The sequence below is a fragment of the Pelmatolapia mariae genome, linkage group LG15 (genome assembly GCF_036321145.2).
Source record: "Pelmatolapia mariae isolate MD_Pm_ZW linkage group LG15, Pm_UMD_F_2, whole genome shotgun sequence".
NCBI classification, from domain to species: Eukaryota; Metazoa; Chordata; class Actinopteri; order Cichliformes; family Cichlidae; genus Pelmatolapia; species Pelmatolapia mariae.
This window is the reverse complement of record NC_086240.1, coordinates 37,184,453-37,202,024: the sequence shown is the minus strand read 5'-3', so window position 1 is coordinate 37,202,024 and position 17,572 is coordinate 37,184,453. Positions and strand designations below refer to the sequence as shown.

Here is a 17,572-nt window from a genome sequence, read left to right as displayed (position 1 = left end):
TTGAGAGGTGATGACACATACTGTGAACAAATCTGCATCCCTTGAGTTTTTAGTGAACAGATTTTATTAGTTATTAGACGCTCTCGTTCTGATGCGCTTCCCCTGATACACAGTCCTCATTCAATTAAATTCAATTGTATTTATATAGCGCCAAATCACAACAACAGTTGCCTCAAGGGGCTTTATATTGTAAGGTAGACCCTGCAATAATATATACAGAGAAAAACCCAACAATCATATGACCCCTATGAGCAAGCACTTTGGCGACAGTGTGAAGGAAAAACTCCCTTTTCACAGGAAGAAACCTCCGGCAGAACCAGGCTCAGGGAGGGGCAGGGCCATCTGCTGCGAGAGAAGGAAGATAGGAGGAGACTCATGTGCAATGTGTGGTAAAAAGTTTAACTGAAACTTTTTTCTAAATGGTCCTTTTTGAGATAAGAATTCCTAAAAGCGCATCCCTTTACAGTTTCCCTGTTGAGCTACGATGAATAGATGAAAACGAAAGGATCTAATTTCAGGAGGCGGACTGTGAAATTTGTTTCCTGCTGTTGTTCGTCCCCATTGGTTTAGTGTTGTCATGAAAAATGTCGAATCCGTTTATTGTAATTGATTTTACCCTTTTGATTTTTTAAAAAAAAACTTTCATTACTTTCCCTGTTGTGCCACAGCAGGGTGTAAACTGGTAAGAAAAACAAACCGCTGTATTGCTCACGCCATCTGTGACCATCAGCTGCATTTCTCACTCCTGCTGAGCTTTTGACTTGTCCGAGGTTTCATTCTAAAAATTTGCCTCAACTTAAACTTGTAAAAGCAAAAGCACAGCCTGCCAAAATGTCAAAGCACTTACCCTATTGTTTTCTACTTGCTACCCCACACTGCCGTCAGCTAGACATGTGGTGTTTTGCAAAGCAGTGCAACACTCAGCATCCCAGGAGCCTGCAGCACTTGCTAAAAGGGTCCTCTGTGGAAAAACAGTGATGTTAACACTCTGAAATCTGAACTGCAGCTTTTCTGAGTTATCTTCTAATGTAGACCTTTGAAAAATCTGAAATGTAGCCCTGTAGGTGCTTTGTTATGTGATATGTTGTTCTGGCACAGAAACAAAGTACTCAAAACTGTTTTTTGGGGGAGAATAAAATGGTAAGTGGCTGATTAATTGACATGAGGCCAATTTTCACTGAGAGTACCATGAGTACCATGTGACATGTGCCAGGACACGCTGACTTGAAAATCATTTAGAATGTTGACCCCTCATCTGCATGTCTGCAGATAAGATTGTTTTAGCCGTTGTCTTTGTAATGATGAGAATGTGGATCCTATAACTTGTTATGTGTTTCTTGACCACAACACGTAGTCTCTTCTTTTCCTTGTTTCTGTTACACACAGGTGGCTGCAGGAAATAAAGTTAAAGTGAGGAGATTTGTTTTTTTTTTTGTCTTTTTCAGGGGTGGTGAGGCTGAAATAAGGACAGTAACGTGAACTGTTGTGACGCATCATCACTCACCTAGTCGCTATTGGTATGGAGTCCCTTTGCTAATAACAGGAACGACAGGAGAGTGTGGAAGTGGGACCTTAGCCGGATGGTGAGAGAGTTTAGGTGAGTTTTCACTACATGCTTGATCAATTAAGATATAAAGTCAAGCTTTGCCATTCCTACATTTCACAGTGGGGCTAATCACTGTGAAAGTAACATTTTATTCCTGAAACAAAACTAAACAAACAAATTCTAGACTCAATTTAAAAATGGGTTTGAATGTGTATTTTTAACACATTTACAGCCAAGATTGAATATGTTTTGTTTTCAACACAATACTCCGAAAAAATCCACTCAAAAGGTTTGAGTGTAAACGTTACATCTTTGAGACTTTGAACGGCAACAGTGAGTAAAGAACATTTATATTACAACTCTAAGAAGTACACAAAGCATAAAAACACCAGTATAAGCAGTACACATACACATTTTTCAAATGCACATCAAGGTAGTTTGTGATTATAGAAATAACCAATAATATGAAATACATACAGTGTAGTTTACCTCTTACATCAAAAGACATTAATATTTTACATTCAAAATTGTATTCATAGTATTTTAACAAATAACAAATAAATTCAACACAACTGGTCATTTTATTATTTTGTCTGCAAACTGTATGTCTAGATTACTCCTCAATAATATCATCATTTAAAGCATTTTCTACTGTACACACAAATATGGCTTCTTTCTGACTTTCACATTTATTGGTTCACATAGAAACAAGTCTGTGTATTGGCAGATATTTGGGGAGTTATGTTTAAGGCCCTGCTTAAATAAACTGTTTTTTCAGTGGCCTCCTGCCGTTATTATATAAAGAAACCTGTAGATTTCAGGACTAGTTGAGTTCCACGCTTCTCTCTTGTAGTGCAAGTTGAGAATGCAGGTTCTCAGAATACACCGATGTCATAATTTAAAAGTATGCTATAACCAGCTATCCTTCATTCTAAAATGCTGCAGCGAGAGTACTGACAGGGACTAGAAGGAGCACATATACATACTGTAATAGCTTCTCTTTATTTGCTCCCTGTTAAATCCAGAATCTAATTTAAAATCCTCCCCCTGACATGCAAGATGTTAAATAGTCAGGCTGATCTTAAAGACCTCACAGGACCATATCATCCAAATAGAGCACTTCACTGACAGACTGCAGGCTTACTTGTGGCTCCTAGGATAATCAGAAGTAGACTGGGAGGTTTATATTGTTAACTGGTAATTATGTAACAATGTGCTTTTTGGAGTAACAACAAAGTAATGTAACCACAGCGATGTACTGCATTACTTTTTTTTGCAATGTATAGTAGTGACCTGTGTTGAGCACTTTATACACAGATAGGACTTCAGGAAACTCAGGCTGACATTCTAGTGTACATTCATGGAACATATTTTATAGCTGGATTGGCATAAGCCTCCCCTCTTAAAAAAGTTTAGTGTTCATGTGGGGTGTGTGATTTGCTGAGTTATGGGTTAAGTTTTCAAAACAGACAGCGGTCTGACAGCTTCAGCAGAGGAGTGCACTTTTTTTCTGCAACTCTTCCACTTAAGACTATTTTAGATATTTTGCTGATGCATCTGTGCAGTCTGGATGTTGATGACAGCTGATGGATGCACTGACTCAGAACAAGCAAGTCTCTCTTAATGTGTCCCCCATAACATGACATAAAATGTGTTTGTTTGTTTTTAACAAGAAAAACTGGTCTCATATTTCATTCTCACTTCTTCGTCTTCTGCCTCAACAACAGCAGCTCCGTTGCTGAGCGCCGCATCACTCAGGGTACTGCGAAGTGTCACCCGGGTGACACTGAGCGAATGTTTTCTGGGAGTGATGGGATGTGGCCGATGGCACATGACCTCCTTGAACATTTCTCTAAAGCGTGTTGACATGAGGTTATACAAGATCGGGTTGACTGCTGAGCTGAGGTAGAAAAACACTCCGGAGGTGATGTGCACATACTGGAAGATTTCCAAGTGGGTGTCAGTCCAGTCACTGATGAAACTCCACATTAGCCGGTCAGTGTGAAATGGAGCCCAGCAGATTCCAAAAACCACAACCAACACAACTGAAAAACAGCAAGAGAGAGACAAGGACACAATGAGAGGGGATGTTTCAACATTCACGTTTTTCTCATGCTTAACCAGAGTCCAGAGTTGGGACCAGGAAGCAGAGTTGCAGTCTTACACGCCTCTCTGCAGCTTCTCTCCTCCTGCTACCCCCCCAAAAACCCATCTCCATTGAGACTGTGTCAGCTCCCAAAAAGACAAAAAACAAACCAAAAACCAGCAATAAAAAACTTAAACATAAAAAATCAAAAAGAAAGAACAATACAGAATCCACATCTGAACCAAAGAGTAAAACAGTGAAATGTTGATTATTAAATATTAGGTCTCTCTCCTCCAAGTCTCTGTTAGTACATGACTTAATAATTGACCAACAAATCGATTTACTCTGCCTTACAGAAACCTGGTTGCAGCAGGATGATTATGTTAGTTTAAATGAATCAACACCCCCGAGTCATTCTAACTACCAGAAACCTCGAAGCACAGGCCGAGGGGGCGGTGTGGCAGCAATTTTTCACACCAGTCTATTAATTAACGAAAGACCAAGACAGACTTTTAATTCATTTGAAAGCCTGATGCTTACCCTTGTCCAACCCAGCTGTAAAACTCAGAAACCAGTCTTACTTGTTATCATCTATCGTCCACCTGGGCCTTACACAGAGTTTCTCTCTGATTTCTCAGACTTTTTATCTGATTTAGTGCTCAGCTCTGATAAAATAATTATTGTGGGTGATTTTAACATCCATGTAGATGCTAAAAATGACAGCCTCAACATTGCATTTAATCTGTTATTAGACTCAATTGGCTTCTCTCAAATGTAAAAGAACCCACCCACCACTTTAATCACACTCTAGATCTTGTTTTAACATATGGCATAGAAACTGAACATTTAACAGTGTTTCCTGAAAACCCTCTGCTGTCTGATCATTTCCTGATAACATTTACATTTACAATGATTGATTACACAGCAATGGAGAGTAGAGTTTATCAAAGTAGATGTCTTTCTGAAAGTGCTGTAACTAAGTTTAAGAATATAATCCACCCACTGTTATCATCTTCAATGCCCTGTACCAACATAGAGCAGAGCAGCTATCTGAACGCTACTCCAACAGAGGTCGATTATCTTGTTAATAATTTTACCTCCTCACTACGTACGACTCTGGATACTGTAGCTCCAGTGAAAACTAAGGCCTCAAATCCGAAGTCCCTGACTCCGTGGTATAATTCTCAAACACGTAGCCTAAAGCAGATAACTCGTAAGCTGGAGAGGAAATGGCGTGTCACAAATTTAGAGGATCATCATTTAGCCTGGAGAAATAGTTTGCTGCTTTATAAGAAAGCCCTCCGCAAAGCCAGAACATCTTACTATTCGTCACTGATTGAAGAAAATAAGAACAACCCCAGGTTTCTCTTCAGCACTGTAGCCAGGCTGACAAAAAGTCAGAGCTCTACTGAGCCAACCATCCCTTTAACGTTAACTAGTAATGACTTCATGAACTTCTTCAGAAATAAAATTTTTATCATTAGAGAAAAAATTACCAATAATCATCCCACAGATGTAATATCGTCTACAGCTACTTTTAGTACCATTGATGTTAAGTTAGACTCTTTTTCTCCAATCGATCTTTCTGAGTTAACTTCAATAATTAATTCCTCCAAACCATCAATGTGTCTTTTAGACCCCATTCATACAACACTGCTTAAAGAAGTCCTGCCATTAATTAATTCTTCAATCTTAAATATAATCAACCTATCTCTAATAATTGGCTATGTACCACAGGCCTTCAAGGTGGCTGTAGTTAAACCTTTACTTAAAAAGCCATCTCTAGACCCAGCTGTCTTAGCTAATTATAGGCCAATCTCCAACCTTCCTTTCATATCAAAAATCCTTGAAAGAGTAGTTGTCAAACAGCTAAAAGATCATCTGCAGAGGAATGGCTTATTTGAAGAGTTTCAGTCAGGTTTCAGAGCTCATCACAGCACAGAAACAGCTTTAGTGAAGGTTACAAATGATCTTCTTATGGCCTCTGACAGTGGACTCATCTCTGTGCTTGTCCTGCTAGACCTTAGTGCAGCGTTCGATACTGTTGATCATAATATCCTATTAGAGCGATTGGAACATGCTGTAGGTATTACAGGTACTGCGCTGCAGTGGTTTGTATCATATCTATCTAATAGACTCCAATTTGTTCAAGTAAATGAAGAGTCCTCTTCACACACTAAGGTCTATTATGGTGTTCCTCAGGGGTCAGTGCTAGGACCAATTCTATTTACATTATACATGCTTCCCCTAGGCAGCATCATTAGAAGACATAGCATAAATTTTCACTGCTATGCAGATGATACGCAGCTCTATCTATCCATGAAGCCAGGTAACACACACCAATTAGTTAAACTGCAGGAATGTCTTAAAGACATAAAGACCTGGATGGCCGCTAACTTTCTGCTTCTTAATTCAGATAAAACTGAGGTTATTGTACTCGGCCCTGAAAATCTTAGAAATATGGTATCTAACCAGATTCTTACTCTGGATGGCATTACCTTGGCCTCCAGTAATGCTGTGAGGAACCTTGGAGTCATTTTTGACCAGGACATGTCCTTCAAGGCACATATTAAACAAATATGTAAGACTGCTTTCTTCCATTTGCGCAACATCTCTAAAATTAGAAATATCCTGTCTCAGAGTGATGCTGAAAAACTAGTTCATGCCTTCATTACTTCCAGGCTGGACTACTATAATTCTTTATTATCAGGATGTCCTAAAAACTCGCTGAAAAGTCTTCAGCTAATCCAAAATGCTGCAGCAAGAGTACTGACAGGGACTAGGAAGAGAGAGCATATTTCTCCTGTTTTGGCTTCCCTTCATTGGCTTCCTGTTAAATCCAGAATTGAATTCAAAATCCTGCTCCTCACTTACAAGCTCTTAAATAATCAGGCCCCATCTTATCTTAATGACCTTGTAGTACCATATCACGCTATTAGAGCACTTCGCTCTCGCTCTGCAGGCCTACTTGTTGTCCCTAGGGTATTTAAAAGTGGAATGGGAGGGAGAGCCTTCAGTTTTCAGGCCCCTCTTCTGTGGAACCAGCTTCCAGTTTGGATTCGGGAGACAGACACTATCTCTACTTTCAAGATTAGGCTTAAAACTTTCCTTTTTGCTAAAGCATATAGTTAGGGCTGGACCAGGTGACCCTAAATCCTCCCTTAGTTATGCTGCAATAGACGTAGGCTGCCGGGGATTCCCATGATGCATCGAGTTTTTCCTTTCCAGTCACCTTCTCACTCACTATGTGTTAATAGACCTCTCTGCATCGAATCATATCTGTTATTAATCTCTGTCTCTCTTCCACAGCATGTCTTTATCCTGTTTTCCTTCTTTCACCCCAACCGGTCGCAGCAGATGGCCGCCCCTCCCTGAGCCTGGTTCTGCCGGAGGTTTCTTCCTGTTAAAAGGGAGTTTTTCCTTCCCACTGTCGCCAAAGTGCTTGCTCATAGGGGGTCATATGATATGATTGTTGGGTTTTTCTCTGTATTTAATATTGTGCTATCTACTGTACAATATAAAGCGCCTTGAGGCGACTTTTGTTGTGATTTGGCGCTATATAAATAAAATTGAATTGAACTGAATTGAATTGAATTAACCAATGCAATATATGAGTATTTGAGCCTGTGTTTATTTTTAGCCCTTTCCCAGCCAAATAGCAGTCGTGACTTAAAAACATCATCTCAAAGAAAAAGCAGAATTAAGACAGTTAATTGTTTTTAAATGCCAGACCACATTTTCACCTTCTCTGCTTGTGGTTTGGACTTTAATTGTGCATTCTACTTAGTTGAGACATTATTCTGTCTGGCAAACCTCTCAACTGGATTATTGTGGCTGAAAATGACAACAACTGATAAAAAAATGCAATGAAAAAAAGATTTTTTGTGTTACTTTGAAGCTAATTTCAGTTTTCTTGTGTCTTAACAGACTCTAACCAGCAGAGTACAAGTTTTTTGAGGCATTTACATTTCCAAGGAAATTTATTCACCAAAGTTGAGGATTGATTTTTATTTTAACAGAACCTGTGACATCCTTGAATAAAAATATGTTTTAAAAAAGTGGCAATATTATAGATGTTGAGGAAAACTGCAAAAATATGAGACACACTAATGAAAGAGGAAGTATGTTGAAAAGAGAACAGTTACCAGAAAAAAATCTTCTGCTTTGTTTTGGCCCAACTTTTCAAAGGTCAGTTAAACTGTATCCAGAACATTCCCAGGGATTTATATCATCTCCTCAAGTGAATTCAGTGAAAATATTTCTTTTAGTGCTGCCATGTTCAGAACAACACTCTGACTTTGTTATTCCAAAGGTGTCTTGTACAGTGTGCACATCTCACCTTTGCACAGACAGTGAATGAACATGAACCCTTCCTGAATTTGGTTCAGTCTGTGTGACTGTACTCTAAGAGGTGAAACGGTAACTTCACATAGTTATCGCTTGTTATGATCTTTTAAGAATTTTACAAAGCATATAAGATGTACATTGAGAAAAAGCTGTTAATTAAAAATAAACTGACAGAACTAGCTTGTTGTATTTGGCTTGAACTATCTAGAATATTGTTTGCTTGAGAAAACAAAAAGCACACCGATGTTCGTAATCACACAGTTCGACAGGTTTTTTGCAGGCTCTGACTGCAAGTCCCCTGCTGGGTATCAAAAGCTGGGCTGTTTCTGTTGCTTTCATCAAAAGCATCCAGTGACTTTTCTTGACAGTTGGGCACGAACTGCCTACTTTCTTTGAGCTCCTTTGATCTCTTCCTTTCAGGCATATTGTTGAAATACTATGACCTTTTAAAAGTCACAATGCTTCGATATTTTGCACTTTGTTGAAGGAATATGACCTGAGATGAGGATGACAATAACCCTAGAGGTCTTACTATCATGCAACCGAACGCTGCTTTGAAATAGAGGTCAATAAATTATTTATGTCACATCTGAGAAAGACTGGCAATTTAACTTCACCTTCACCACTGAGTGATGCAAAAGCACATGTGAGCCATGACAAACCCTTTTAAAGCTGTGTTTCTGATAGAATATAACAATGTGACACTTGATTTAACTTTTTCTTCTTGTTTTTCTTATTATTAAAACATTTATTTTATTGATTTACATCAGACTACAGACTTACTATCCATATGGGATGGGATTATGTGATCACACCAGCAGTGTCCCTAAAGGTAAAGTTAACTAACTCTAACTAAGCACTCAATTCTGCAGAAACTACATAACAAGACTGTGAACTAGAAGGTAAAAGTTGGCACATTAGCAGATCCATATACTTACACAACATTTTAGTGACTTGCCGGCGACGTGCCTTCTGCTGTTGTGTGCGGATGTTACAGCAGCTGTCTTGTCCGAAACCAGATTTTGGCTCCAGTTCCTGGTGCATCTTTTCACGCTTTAGCTGCAGCCCAATGAGCATGTAAAGAACACTGATTGTGAGCATGGGCAGAATAAAAAACAGCAAGGTGGTCATCTGGATTGTCAGGTTGTACACCCAGCGTGGTTTCACTAACGTGCACACGGCTGAGTCGGGAATCTCCACATTTATGGTTCCAGCAGAGTCTGTGGAACAACTGTGCAAGAAGACAATCCCATGCAGGCTTGTATTGGGCACAGCACACAAAACTGATACACCCCACACAGTGAGAATGACTCTCTTAGCATGAGTACGTGTCACATAATACTTTGCTCGCAGCGGGTGGACCACGGCGATGTAACGCTCTATGCTCAGTGCCGTCACGTTTAGGATGGATGCCAAGCAGACCGTCTCAAATAAGAAGGTCTTAAAGTAGCAGCCTCCCGTTCCCAGAAGAAAGGGGTAGTTCTGCCACAGCTCATACAGCTCTAACGGCATGCCAAGCAGTAGCACTAACAGGTCTGACACGGCCAAGCTGAACAAGTAGTAGTTTGTTGGCGTCCACATGACTTTGTTGCGTGCAATGACGGTGCACGTCAGCACATTACCCACAACGCCTACCAGGAAGATGATCAGATACATCAGGCAGATGGGGAGGAACACAGGTGATCGACGAGGCCCCAGATATTTTTCCAGGTACCCCTCCTCTGTCAGATGTGTGAGATTATGAAAGGTCCCATTCATGCCATGAGTAATATTGGTGCACGCTTCTCCTTTAGGACAAAGCCACTCTCCGTTTTCAGTCATTAGATCAAACGAACAGTTGAAAGCTGACATCCTGCCGACTTAGCCGAGCTCACTGGCTGGAAAAAAGTAGAGAAAACTGTTATTAGCATCAATCCAGTTGAACACACAGTAGACAACACTGAATAGTGAGAATAAATAATGAGTTTCAAAATAAGTAAGGAAAGAATCAGGAACTGCATGATAATTATTAAACTAAGAGTATTTCCTGCCTCACCCTGAATGCAGGACTATATAGCAGATAAATAAACTGTTACTTCTGGCACTTACCATATCACTTAACTGTCAGGTAATGTTCATCTATATGTATATGCAAATCATTACAGCACTGTGCAAAAGTTTTGCGCCACCCCCATTTCTTTATATCTAACCTCCAAGGAGCCAGACTTTATTGTCATTTTTAAAGTAATCTTGAGCAGTAGCTCTCCAGACTTCTAAAGGTCCTTAAATCTGAGGAAACTGGACAAGTGGAGGACAAAAGAAGAAGTGGGAGGCCTAAAACAATATCCAAAAAATCATATTTTTCACAGTGTTGTCAAAATGAACAGAGAAGGTTAGGAGAGAGGTACAACCGTGACTGTTTATAGCCATCTGTAGAACAAGGTAGAGGCTCTGTCATGGGGTGATCTATCTAAAGGTCAGACCGCAACATTACTGAAGCACTCAAAAAATCCAGCATCCAAAGAAGGGCTCTGGATCGCACTTCAGGAAGCCTGGGTAACTATTCCTATTTAAAGAAATTACAAGAAAGCTTGCCTTAGAGAGATTAGGTTGTTTTGAAGAAAAAAGGTGGCTATACTGTACAAAATACTGATTTTGAGACTCATCAGAACTATACAAATGTTTTTTTTCCTTATATATTGTTTTCCTTTTCATGTTTGCACCTGTTTCAGGAAGTAACCTCACGTTGCAAAAAAAGAAAAGAAAAGAAAAATATAAAGAAATCAGAGGTTGTGCAACAGATTATGAATTGATTACTGGATTCCTCATGTATTTGCATAGCAATTATAACCAAACAGATATTGAGTAATTAGTTCAATTTACGTTAAGCAAATGATTCCTCATCTTGATTAGCTTAAAAAATTATCAATTAACCATTATTAACCTTTATACCCTAAAGTGTTTATTTTAACCTTTTTGAATCTGTCTCTCTCTTTCCTTCTCATTCCCCAACCGGTCGCAGCAGATGGCCCCGCCCCTCCCTGAGCCTGGTTCTGCTGAAGGTTTCTTCCTGTTAAAAGGGAGTTTTTCCTTCCCACTGTCACCAAAGGGCTTGCTCATAGGGGGTCATATGATTGTTGGGTAAAAACCCAACAATCATAATAACAATCTGTATGTATTACTGTAAGGTCTTTACCTTACAATATAAAGCGCCTTAAGGCGACTGTTGTTGTGATTTGGCGCTGTATAAATAAGATTTAATTGAATTGAATTTTAGCAAGGTTGGACTGTTGAACTCATCTTCACTGTGGCTAAAGAGACTTTTGTCACTGACTGGTGTACGTGCAATTATCTGTCTGCATTTTTTATTTCTCCAATTATTATGCAAGACAGGAATATTTAACATCAACCGTGAAAGCAGAATGTGCCTTTCCACACAACTCCATGGTCAAATATTTCAGCTGACATTCACACTGGCCAACTAAAAACTATAATGATGAAAAAATGAGTGATTTTTCACTGACTGCTCAGTATGGTGTATCACACTAACAAACGAGGCAGAGTAGACAAATTACTGATGAGTTAATAAGTAATGAGTGAGTCATTATACATCTCTGTTACAACACATTTGTCATGACATCTAAAATAGATTTTTTTTAACAACCTTTAATTCATCTTTCTTTAATTACATCAGTTGTTACTGTTGTTTCAGCTGTTGTTACTGTTGTTTTTACTTATCTTCTGAGTGGGTGAATAAGCTGAAATTGCTATCTGTTTCCTGCACATATAGATCTTTAAAAGCTTTAAGATGTGTGATGATGTTCTGGAAACTAATGTGAAAGGTAACATCCTCAGCCAGACTGTTTTGTTGACATCAAACACAGGTCTGTGAAATACAGTCAAGCACAAATTCTTCTGTGAGACATGTTTGAAAGAGGGACCAACAGATGCTAAACCTGTATTTTTGAGGAAGCGACTGTTTCCAGTCTATATTTTGTTGCTATCACATTTTGGTTTTTTCAGTAAAATAACAGACTTGAAGTTTTCAGACACTTGTTCTTATTCCTTTTATTATTTGTTTTTCAGATCCGTGATGTTGCTGTTGCTGGCTTACTCTAACCACTTTGCCCTCTCAGAGCCATTCTCAGCTGCAGCTCCATCGATAATGCTCTGTTAAGCATCCACTCAGCCAAGAACCAAAAAGGACAAAAGACAAAATTAGTGGAATTTTTTTTAAGGAGCTTAATATTTTACTTAGAACTCAGTGGAGCTGAAAACAGCACAGAAAGGAAAATACGTAATGAACAACACTGGAGAATCACCACTACTTTTAACCCAAATGTATGTCTTTCCAGTTTGCTGCTACAGTTATTAGCAAATATTAATTGAACAGGCAAAGGATTCAGGTTGCATTTAGCAACACTTGCAGTATAAAGTAATTGCTAGTTTGTGTCTTTTCATGGGATTTATTGACATTCAGAAAAACCCCCCGATTACAAGCACAATTCATTAGTCTATTTATCATTTCTTTGGATTTATTTCACCTGCAAAGGCCGACAGGTCTACACTTGGAGGCAGGAGGAGCCTGCAATACAAGAAGTGTACTGGCATTCTTCTGTTTTCCATTACCTTGGCCCTTTGATGTCAGGTGGGTGGAAAAGATGAGGATTAGCGAAAGTGGTGAGACTCTTTGAATGTCCACATAATGGTAAATGATGAATGACACTAATTTATTTTGTTAGTGGGGAGCTATTTAACATTGACTGTACTGTATGTAATTACGGCACACATCAAACAGAACATATCTAATGCTGAGACGGTGACATTTTATTGACTTTTAAAAGATATATGCTAATTTATGAATTCAATGCCAGTGACAAATTTCAAAGAAGTTGTGACAGGGGCAAAAAAAGAAGAAAAAAAAAAAATAGAGTCGCTAAAGACCAAAACCGGAGTTTACCTCATTGGATCATCTTCAAATTTCAAACAATATATCAGGCCTTGCAGAGTACCTAGGTAGTTCATTGTTAGCACCTAAGGTCAAAGTTGACCTTGAAAAAAATTTCCGAGAAACCATATTGAGTAATATATCACATAAAAGGGCACAGAGAGAGCTGTACAACACACTTATTTATTTATCAATATGGCATCCTGTGATGTCACAAAGATAGCTTAAAAGACTGAGTTTGTGATGGGGGTATTCAGACTGAGTTCTGTGTGAAAGAGCAGGAAGTAAACAAGCTTCCTTTCTAATTTTCAGGGTATTTGTTACTCGTCCTTTGTGGTAATTTGTTATTTTCTGGTGGATAAACAGTTAAATATTTCCAAGGACACTATAATAGCTCTGGTATTAGCTAAAGCACCTGGTGTAGCAGTTGAATTTACATTTCTGAGATGTCGGTAAGATCTAATATTCCAAGTGGATGGTGTTAATGAAAGGAAATGGTTTCTTTCCCTGATTCATAAAACACCACAAGGAGTCTTTTCAACAATTACATGTGATGGTAGAGCCTCTATATCTCTAGCAGAGTTTCTGTGCAGTGCATTGCTTTAAGTATTATGTATTTTACTTGGTGATTAAAACCTTCTGGGACATATGGACAGAAAATGTGCTGAGTGATCTGGCATGTTTTTTGCATACTACTGCACTGGGCACATCTAATCCATTACAATGAATTGTATACCACAAACTATTCCCCTGTAACTGCAGAGTGTACTAGCTTGCCATAAATTAGATGTAGTGTCATAAGTATTTCCATGTTCTAGTCCCTGACGTCTAAGTTAGTTCTATTTTATTGAAAGAAAAATGCAAAAGGATTTTACTATATTTGCATTTTTAAATTGCATTTTAAATTAAGTTTTTGAGAGAAGCTTGGATATAATGACACAGAATATGTTGATTCTCATTCTATTCCAAGAAATAACACAGTGCATGCAGTGCAATGAATAACAAATACATCCTGCATCCATACAAGTTTGGATACAGAACTGAGAATAGATCTGGTGCTTATAGCTGACCTATTGTCTGTCTACGAATTTTACAAGATTCTGGTCGGATTACCAATTCATTTTTGTGTGACATACTGTTCCATTTCTCCATTTTCTTCCATTAAACCAATTCAAGATCGGGAGGCGAGCTGGACCCTATCTCAGTTGTCTTAAGGTGGGGGTACACTCTGGTATACAGTGTTACAGTTTCTTCACGCAAGCCTTAAAGACAAAAAAGCATGGATGACCTGTAATGTTCTACTTCTAAATTAGAATAAACTAAAGTGTTTTAGCCCTAAAAATGTGAAAGGCAGGATAACAAGGTACTCTGGATGGTGTTACCTTGGCTAACCTTTGATACATTGACCTGTATGTCTCACATATAAAATAAGGCCTTATGATTGTTTTCTTTCACACTGTGCAAAATTGTCATCAGTATTGTCAATTATTGTAAGTTTTTAAATCTTGAATATTGTAATATCAGACTTTCATATTATATGTGATATATATTAACATTAGTCCCAATGACTCCCAGAAAGGTCTGCAGGAAGACTATTGGCATAAACTAGACAAAGACAATTCTAGCACCCTCTTTGGGATCACTTTCAGGACTTCCAGCAACCTCCAGGCACCGCTCTAACTAGTCTCTTGGCCTGTGTGACTGATGGCTCATAGTAACTATGGCTACCACAAGATGCTCTGCAGCACGCAAAATTGACCATTAGTAAAATATAGCCATATTGCACTAATTTAACATTATTCATTATTAAACTCTGGCTCTCTTCCACAGTGTGCCCCAGCCGGGCACGGCCATTGGCCTGAGCCTGGTTTTGTTTGAGGTTTCTTCCTGTTAAAACAAGTTTTTTCTTCCCACTTTCACCAAAGCGTTTGCTTATAGGGGGTCATTTGATTATTGGGGTTGTCTCTGTATTACCGTAGGGTCTTTACCTTACATTATAAAGCCCCTTGAGGCAACAACTGAGCCCATCAATAAAAAATTATTTATAATTTCCCTACCTCTCTTATGCCTTTCTACATCTTTGAGTTTATCACATTTTAACATTAATAAGGTTTTTCAAAAAAGGAAAATATAAAATGCCATCCACTGGGGCCAAGTTGCATGATGAAAACATCTTCTGTGTTTAATGGTATTTGCTCAGCACCTGAAAGTACTGGATTTAAAATAACCTACCACTTCAGATAAAAATGAAATATTTTTACCTTTACTACTGGTCTATAGGTACAGTAGCTTTGCTGGATATAAGAACAGTGATTGTGAGTTTACTGAGATCTAAAGGTAAGAATTCATAGACAAGGATGAAAAGGGACAAAGTTTGTGGTTTGACTGCAGATGTAGGACCTTGGAGTAACATTAGTTTCTGTCTCTTTGCCTGAATATCTGCCTGGCAGCTGCAAAACATGAACCCACTTGACATTGCTATGTATAAAACTTGCAAATGGACTGATTTATTTAGTTTGGTGCCAGAACAGAATACCACATCATTCTGACTGACATAACACCTGCGTGTACACTGCCCTGAACTGTAGTTTTGTTTTTTTAACCTGTCCTGTCGGGCAGCTTTAGCAGGCACAATCATGATCTGAATGCCTCGTTGTGCCAGACACATTTGTTTTGTCTCTAAGTCTCTATAGACAATTTCTTTTTATTACATTTTTTTATTATTCAGACAAATGTATCTACTGTGTGACAATGCCAGACCTCAAGGCGGGGAGAAGAAACTCTTTAATTCAGTTTAATGGAATTAAGTTTCAATTCAATCTATTACAGCCCTGAAATGTATCAAATTAAACTGATGTGCATTAAACTGAATTAAACAACAGATAATACAATATAGCTAATACAGGCCTGGACTGTTTTAAACAGAGTTGCATTAAAGGAATTCAACTTTACAGAAGACGCTAAATAGGTGTAGAGAGCCATGATGAACTATGGAAGTAACATGTATTGCCCTAAAATGAGTAAGAATAGCTTTCTGAAAGATTGTATATTTGATCACACATTGGGTACTTATAGAAATCACTGAGGAAAATGGAAAAGCATCCTTTTTTGAATGTTAATTGGTCATTGTTTGAGGCCAGTGAGCAATGAAATCAATTATCTAGTCTGCAGCTGTTAACACAACACCACAATCCATATGTTACCCAGAAGCTTTTTCCAGTTGTCAGAGCTTTTGTCCCTGAAGTAGAGACCATACTTTTCGCTTTTCTGCTATGATTTAATGAATAATCAAAATCGTGAGTCCAAATCATGTCAGTGGACAAAAATAACCTTCTGTTTCAGCAAAGTGGCCATGACACCGTCTCTTATGAAAGTCAAAAATGTCATTTCTTGATGGGTTGGAGTGTTTTTTCACAAGCTTTAAAACTGCATGAAGTCAGTACAGGTTTGCAGGAATTATACAAAAGCCAAACGGGGAACTTTAATGTCTGACTATAAGCCATTTTAAACTATGACTTTAATAACAGTGCACACTTTTCAATTTATTTGGGGGCACTGAGAACACAGAAAAAAAAGAGAAAACAGAACATATCTCCTTTTTCTGTATTTTTTTCTGTATCTTGCAATACTCATGATTTATTTTTATACCTCACTGCTTTTATAATTTTTGACACATCACATTTTCATTCATTCAACACGTTCTTTGTTCTAAACAAGTCAAATCACGTAATAGTCTCTAATGGAGTTAATGCCACAAGAAAAAGACCTGCAAGTGTTTGAACCTCATTTATCTACTTTACAATATGTAAAGATGTAATGACTGATTGATGGGCTAATTAACAGCTGATGCACCAAGATACAAAAAAGCCAGAAATGCATTGTTTTGGATTCAATAAAAACTTGTATGTGACACTTGTAAAAGAACTTATGAGCTGAAAGAAATCGAATCTCTTCCTTTTCAAGTAAATATTGACTTGATCACATGTAGCGTATAATAATTTGGGAGAATTAAGAGAGAGATCTGCAATCCTCAAAGGAGACACTGTTAAAGCGCTGTTACTGTGTAAACAAAGGTAATTACAAAGTAGTAGTTTAATGAACTGGTTGATTACACAATGGCACCCGAGATTTTTTTTAAGTCTGAACGATGAAGTGACTCCTATATCAGATAGTGGATAAACATTACAGTGATTTACTTTAGCTCTGCACTGGAGCATCTCTAGCTTTTTACTGGATATAAATGCTCTTACCTCCAGTGTGTCCCTGTGTTGTTATTCCTTTGCGTAAACTCAGGTTGAAGCCTTAAGTCTGAACAATGTGTGGCTCTTTCACTCCACTCTCCTCCTGGTCTGTCGCACTCTCCTCCAGCCTGACTCTCAGTTACACACATACATACATATTGCGCGCGCACACACACACACACGCTCTCCCCCTTTCTGCCATCCTTCCTGCACGTCAGACTCTCAGACATGAATGTTCAAACACAGGCAGACATTTAAAACCACATTTATAGTTCTTTCCATTGCAAACACTTAGATTCGAATGACTATGATGATATTAAAGTAGGAATACGAGCTGCGCTCCCTTCACTCAGAACTCCCTTAAGGTTGAGAATAAAAACCCTTGCAGATACTCAGCTTTCAGTTTTAATTCAGTAGACTGTAAA

General features: G+C 38.4%; 1 protein-coding gene across 1 annotated transcript; it reads right to left on the bottom strand.

Annotated features, from left to right (window-relative positions):
• Positions 1 to 1,734: 1,734 nt before the first annotated feature.
• nmur1a (neuromedin U receptor 1a) lies at positions 1,735 to 17,253 on the bottom strand. Its single transcript, XM_063495441.1, has 3 exons — positions 17,157 to 17,253; positions 8,918 to 9,856; positions 1,735 to 3,591 (listed from the first exon to the last, which is right to left on the bottom strand). The coding sequence occupies exons 2-3, from the start codon at positions 9,828 to 9,830 to the stop codon at positions 3,212 to 3,214; spliced, it is 1,293 nt and encodes a 430-aa protein (XP_063351511.1). The 5' UTR covers positions 9,831 to 9,856; positions 17,157 to 17,253; the 3' UTR covers positions 1,735 to 3,211.
• Between the last annotated feature and the right edge of the window lie 319 nt (positions 17,254 to 17,572).

Coding starts and splice junctions, on each gene's coding strand:
- nmur1a (XM_063495441.1), bottom strand. CDS start 9,830: ATGTCAGCTTTCAACTGTTCGTTTGATCTAATGACTGAAAACGGAGAG. Junction 3,592..8,917: donor GCAAGTCACTAAAATGTTGT/GTAAGTATATGG, acceptor GCTGTTTTTCAG/TTGTGTTGGTTGTGGTTTTT.